The 6,643-nt window shown below is 36.0% G+C and overlaps 1 protein-coding gene across 1 annotated transcript; it reads left to right on the top strand.

Annotated features, from left to right (window-relative positions):
- The first annotated feature begins 100 nt into the window (after positions 1-100).
- LOC139130379 (low affinity immunoglobulin epsilon Fc receptor-like) lies at positions 101-2,629 on the top strand. The gene is made up of 6 exons (XM_070696182.1): positions 101-206; positions 409-472; positions 708-740; positions 1,410-1,784; positions 2,230-2,309; positions 2,449-2,629. Exons 4-6 carry the CDS (start codon positions 1,507-1,509, stop codon positions 2,466-2,468), a joined length of 378 nt encoding a protein of 125 aa, XP_070552283.1. The 5' UTR covers positions 101-206; positions 409-472; positions 708-740; positions 1,410-1,506; the 3' UTR covers positions 2,469-2,629.
- The last annotated feature ends 4,014 nt before the right edge of the window (positions 2,630-6,643 follow it).

Raw genomic sequence — 6,643 nt, forward strand, 5'->3', positions numbered from 1 at the left:
CCATCATATTAAATTATGTCGTGTCAGCAAAAGCATAGCAGGGGGGCATAACCTATGCATAATTTATCTGAATGTAAGACATTTCAGATACCAAAGCGGAAGGAAGAAGCTGGATACCCCCGATTCAACATTCTCAATAAAAGGCGTTCTTTTTCCGCTAAAATACTATTCATCAAGAAGAATCACGTTTGGAACAAGCTTGCCGGGTAAGAAAAAACTCTTGCTTCTCTCATTCTCTATGTACAAATGTTCCATTTCAAACATTATTCCAACATTCATCCAAATATTACCGTCGATATTTAATGTTTTTTCGATATTTTACGGACCCTAGATCTTTTTCCGTTTATTATGTGTCCCTTGCATTGATTTAAAAAACATTTTCAAGATTTATTTTGTTTGAATTTTCAGGCCCAAAATGGAACTCATACCCATTGTCATTCTACTTTGCGGCGTCTGTTTTGTCGGAGCACAGGTAGAATATTCATTGTTTTAGTACTTGAGGTATTGTAATGTGATTCAAATATGCCAAACTATTATTCTTTTGAATTTTACCGAAATGCAGCGTGTTGGTCATGTTCAATCAAACAATCGATGTAAAATATTTCGGAATCCTTGGAGGATAATGGTATACGAATATTCTTATAGCAAAAGGAAATATCTCATAAAACAGCTAAATTACTTCTCATTTTTCTCCCAAATCTCCCAAGGGTAAAAAACCGTGGAGTAAGTGGATTGCGTAGGTAAGTATGCTTGAATGAAAATTTTCCATTATAGTGAGAAACAAGACTGATAATTGTTTGAGATGTGCGAGTTTGTTAAGCGTCATTTCTTGAAATCAAATGGTTCTATATACTATCACAAAAATGTAACTGCCTGGATTATGCTGGTTTTTATTGTTCTCCGTACATAAGATATACATACAAGTTCGAGCTCTGAATGCAAGAAATTTACTAACTGTCAGACAATTCGTACGTAATTCGTACACTAATAGGTCATCCTAGCAAAATGTATCATGACTGTGAGAATAAAGTACAGAATTTCAGTGTTGTACAGATGCATTTGGTTATTTATCTTCTCAGAAATATGCATTCTCGGTTTCAGGAATTGACTGCTTGTTAAAATGTTTGTAAGTTTCAGATGCGTAACATACAGTTTTCTCGAGTTACGCAACTTCATGTAATATGGTCATAGAATACGAGGTGGGAGCAAAACTCTCTTATATTGCCTCATAAGTGACTGTAAAACAGATTATTTTAATTCCAAAGGGGACTGGAATAAACATTCCATCGAGGACAGACATAATGATCTTTCATTTTGTTTGCTGTAATATAATTATATATGGCGCATTATAGTGCGCCAAAATGCATTGTTTTTCATTTTTATATTTGATAGCTATGATTCCTTTGCAGCATCACTCTGTTTTTGTAAGAGGTATGAGGTGCATTGTGAAATGCCTGCAGATGCCAACTCTCATGGGGTGACCTACTATGAGTATGCTGAGGGTCAATGTGCTGCACAAGGAGGTACCCTTGCTACTTAGTTGACGCACAGATCGACTCTTTAGTAAGGGACTTCATATCCGATCGTGGTCTCGATGGCCCTCCTTGCATCAACAAGCCATCATATGGGTTCTTTATTGGTCTCGGCGATGCTAAAAGAGAAGATAAATTTGTTTGGAGCAATGGAACTCCGATATGTCGCAGAGGTTTCACAAACTGGGCTCCGAGGGAACCCAACAACAACACCAATAGAGATAAAAAGGGACAAGACTGTGTCCAGCTTTGGTAAGTTGTCTATCAACAGCTATCGTGATATTCAGTATGTTGATTTTTACGAATAGTCAAAGAATATATAATCGCGAAATCAAAGGCATTTTAAATGCCTGATTAAGTTAATGAATCTGAATACATGTGGTCAGGTAAGTCTTCATTTATAGACTCTACAGTTTAGAACAAAGAATGTCAACAATTGACTGCACATTGCACATGAATCAAATCAAAGCCCTAAAGACTCATTAATGTTTTTCAAGGAATCAGCGGCGCATTAATATTTGAGTCTGTATTCATGTTGATTAAACCTAGCTTGTCTATGCCTATATAACATTTTGCTCAACAATGCCATATAAGAGATCTCGGTTTCTTGAGGATGACATTTTAAATATATTCTTTATAAGGATATTTACATGGTTGTTTTAAAATACTTATTTTGTTACTGGTTTGTTGCTTTTAGGTACAGATTCGGACATAACGGAAAATGGGACGATGAATACTGCAATGTTCGGCCAAAGGGATTCATCTGTGAGATTCCTAGTAAGTTAGTCATTGCCTTATAAAATCAAAGCTTGTTAGGAAAACAACGATACATAAATATCGAGTAGACTGTCTTGATTCCTTGGTTAATTATCCCATAATTCTGATGTCTGATATTGTCCAATCTTGTCTCTTGCAGCCCACTGTTGTTGCAGTTAAGCGCCGTAGGACCGCTTCCAAACATGAACTGCACTCCGGACAAAGCTTAGACCGATTATTATGTGTTTGGGAGATCTGATCTGTCTTTTTAGTTATCCTTAGTTTGACCTGTAAAAGAGAAATAAGTTACGTAAATTAAAGCATTGTTTTAGCATGGAGAATGTGGTGTGAGCTTTGTTTGCATATTTGGTGGTTGATGAATAAAATCACATACGCGAGATTGTAAACTGTTGTCTTAGTGGGTACTTCTTCAGCGCAGCTTCTTTTTATGGCATGTTCAATCCTGTTGGTAATATAGTAAGTTAAATTGATGCAAAAGTAACTTGCTGGCACTTTGTAATAAACTGTCATCGAAATCTACTTTATTCTAGATGCTATTAAATCTCTTTTTTGAAATGCTCCTCAACAGAACAAGTTTCTACACATTTTTGTTGTAAAAGTAATGAGACAGAAAAAAGAACGCAAAAGTCCATGAGATCTTCTGTACATAGTCTCTGCTAATACTCGACTTACAATCGGATGACTTAATTTCTAGGAATCCTGAGATCTTATGCCTTTCAAGCTTAGCAAATCAGATACCATTCTGAGTAAAAGTGGTATGTAGAACTTTTTGACTTGAGAGTGTAGGACTTCGAATCTCCTTCCCAGCTTAGTTTGGTAGTTGTAGTTTTACATCGAAACTGATCTTGACATACCCATCGAAGGTCATGTTCATCAAGGCAAGCAATTAGAAGTAAACTAGCTAAAGAGAGAGGACGGACTTAAATTCAAAAATTTACTGGCGAGTCAAAGAATGAATTTTCAGCAAATTTAACATGTCCTAGAAAAGCATGTCCCCTTCAAAGTCACACATAAAAACATTGAATCATGTATGATAACCTGTAGAGGGCGCTACTCTTACAAGCAATACAGCGATGTACAGGCCAACTCTAAATCAAACATTTATATGTTAATGCTGACAGAGTTTAAAAGTGGTAAAATGATGTGGGTTACTTTGAAATTAGTCGGTGATCACTAGAGTTTTTAGCTTATTTTTTCCCGCCAAAATTTTAGTGCAACATTTTATTAACTTTTATAAATTTTTCTGAATTTTTTTTGATAATTTTTTACCAAATGTGTATAACATTTCACTGGCTACACTTTTTTTTCAAATTTTTTGCAAAGCATATATTTTACAGTGGCGATAAAAATTGACTTTGGCGCTCAAAGCGTTAATAGTTTTGAAACATGAATGGGAAAAGACAGGTAAATGGGAGTGAAATATGCAACTTGAAGCAAACAACATACAAGCCAATAGCAGCATGGTACTGATGATGTATAAATGATGGAAGAACATTGAAGAGATTCGAAGGTCGAATGCACATTTATTGGACAGCGACATCCGTCATACAGTTCTGCAATTTAATGTCAGCACCACTCGATGATATCATATCATGTCATGGATTGGACTACACGTTGTACACGGACGATTCCGGAATCTACGTAGTTTGTAATAACGCCGATGAAGTTATAGAATTATTTATTGAGGATGTGGGCTGATGGATGAAATCAAATGCACTGGTATTGAATGGTGATAAAACAGAAATAATTTAAGTAACAAGTTTCAGTAAAGATAAAAATGTCATAAAGGTCCCAAAATTTGAGAGTCAGAAATAATTCCATCCAGTGAGATATACACAATCTGGGTGTCTTTATTGGACGAGTCATATAAACACGTATGTAAATTTAAATCAGCGTATTTTGCCTTACATAGAATAGGGAAAATTCGTTCCCTCAGCTGATAGATACTCCGACAGCCGAGAAACTAGTTTACGTATTTGTAACATAGCGTTTAGAGTATTACCACCGCTTGGCTTATTGAATCAGTAGCTATCAACTGCAAAAGTTACAATCCATACCGAATGCCGCAGCAGCTTGTCTTGTTACCGTTACCAGAAAGTTTGATCGTATAACTCCTGTCTAATATAATTTCCATTGGCTACAAATCAAGCAAATAATCAAATTTAAGACCATTCTTACAACATTTAATATTGTCTCCGGCAAGTGTCTAGTATTGAAGCGGGACACAAACAAGACAAGAAATAACTACGGCTACCATGCCTTCTCAGTCGCAGCGCCGATTTTATGCAATAAACTCCCTTTAAACTCTAACGTAAACCGAAGAAAGACTATTTTAAACCTTGTGCTAAGACATACCTTTTGAACCCTTTGAGTGCTGTAATTTTTCCCGCCAAAACTCTACTACAACATTTTACCAATTTTTATGAATTTTTCTGAATTTTTTTGATAATTTTGGACTAAATAGACATCAAATTTCATTGGCTAGTTTTTTATCAAAATTTTGGCAAAAATCTGAAAAAAATTGACCAAAGTATATTTTATGAAGGCGACAAAAATTGACTTTGGCGCTCAAAGGGTTAAGGAATATTATAAAGTGATAAAGTGTAACTTAGTTTTTAATTTTTGACGGACATTTAAATTTTATTGTTCATCTTTATCTTTTCTTAGATTTATTTTGCATCATTGAATTTCCTTACCCATCCATGAGGTCTTAATTTTCCCATACGTATTTTCACTATGAATTGCTTTTGCTGCCTCCAGTTTCTCTAAAATGAATGGTCATTGAAAATTCGAGTTTTCTGTACTTGACATTACGGAGGGAGAAAATGCAAACAGGTATGAACTTGCTGTAACGAAACATATTTTCAACTTTCTTAAGATGACGTTTAACATATAGACTGAGTTATTTAAACAGGAGAACCAAGACAGCTTACTTGTAATTTGGGCGGTGACTTCAAACAAGTGTGGTTTTACGTTCTGGCTTTTGACCTTTCGCTCTTACTATTTGCGACGTTAGGCTAAGATGAATTGTTATTTAATCCCTGAATTGAACAGTCTATGTGTACCTCCTGAGGACAGGTGAACGGCTGGTACTTGCAACCAAGATACGACTTGCTTTACCACCGGGCCAAGAAACAACTAAATAAAAGTCATGTACGAATTAAATAGTCATGTTTTGCAATCGTCCTAAGCCGCTGGCGTCTTTATGGCAGGGTCGACAGAGAAAGCTTTACTTTAATTGCCGTTGATTCAAAACCAGACCAAGACACGCACATGAAAATATGCATGTCAAAACCATGACATCAAGACACCACGTTCGCGGACACAAGATATGAAATATGCTTGCGCACTTGATGTGGTGTACGTATGTTATGATGGGGTGGTACATATGACCGTATGACGTTATCAATTTCGTTGTATCCATAGGCATTTGTCATCTTTTTGACTCGTTATTTCCACCATTTTATAATGAAAGAGTTTAAATAAAACTGTGACTGTTACTCTCAACAGAAAAACATGAAGGTATTTAATGCTATCATTAACCATTAGCTTATATTTTTTTCAACGATTTGAACTTCCACAGTCTGGTGGTGACGGTTCGACAAACGTGATTCAAGAATTTGCAGAGTATATGTCGATCAAATTCTATTTCACAGCTGTCCAAGCCGGTAAGCCCAACGCCTCCTCATTTTGTGCGTCATGCTAAGCAAATAAGCGAAAATAAGAGTACATATCAACCCACGTTCTTCAGAACCTTTCAAGGTCAAACTGTGCCCCCGAAGATTAAGTAATCGGATACAAATTTTGATGAAGAAAAACAAACGTTCAGTCAAAGACACAAAAAATACCAACACAGAAAGACACTAGCGAAAACTGCCATACGCTGGACTTAAATGGACTAACACACGCAAACTAAAGACATATGCCTTCTTTGTTTGGCAGAATACGTTGACAAACATCCGGCATACTTGCCTTCGCTCACGTTGACGTTTTAATCCGCATAGCCTAGCAGAATAAAATACAAGTAAAAAGGTCTTATCAATCATTGTGACATAAATCTCATTATTTGTTTCACGTTTTCTGGCCATGTACTTCGGTAAAATTAGACTTCAGTTTCTTAAATCCTTGCGTAAAAATTCGATGTTAACTAACGATGTTTTTTTTGAAGATTACGCCAGAGACCTAGCTCATGAGAAAAAAAAATATCGAAAATTCGAGGCACCTACGACGTTGATATGGTGTTTTTGTCATTACCCAATGTCATAAATCATGAGGTAAAATAATTATTTCTTCCAGCCATCTGACGTCACCTACTTGACGCGACCGCTAGAAGC

Source organism: Ptychodera flava, chromosome 1 (genome assembly GCF_041260155.1).
Source record: "Ptychodera flava strain L36383 chromosome 1, AS_Pfla_20210202, whole genome shotgun sequence".
Classification (NCBI taxonomy): Eukaryota; Metazoa; Hemichordata; class Enteropneusta; family Ptychoderidae; genus Ptychodera; species Ptychodera flava.

Excerpts from the sequence above, each read along its gene's own strand:
- LOC139130379 (XM_070696182.1), top strand. The coding sequence starts at position 1,507 with ATGTGCTGCACAAGGAGGTACCCTTGCTACTTAGTTGACGCACAGATC. Across the intron at positions 1,785-2,229 it reads CAAGACTGTGTCCAGCTTTG|GTACAGATTCGGACATAACG; the intron begins GTAAGTTGTCTA and ends TGTTGCTTTTAG. Across the intron at positions 2,310-2,448 it reads ATTCATCTGTGAGATTCCTA|CCCACTGTTGTTGCAGTTAA; the intron begins GTAAGTTAGTCA and ends TGTCTCTTGCAG.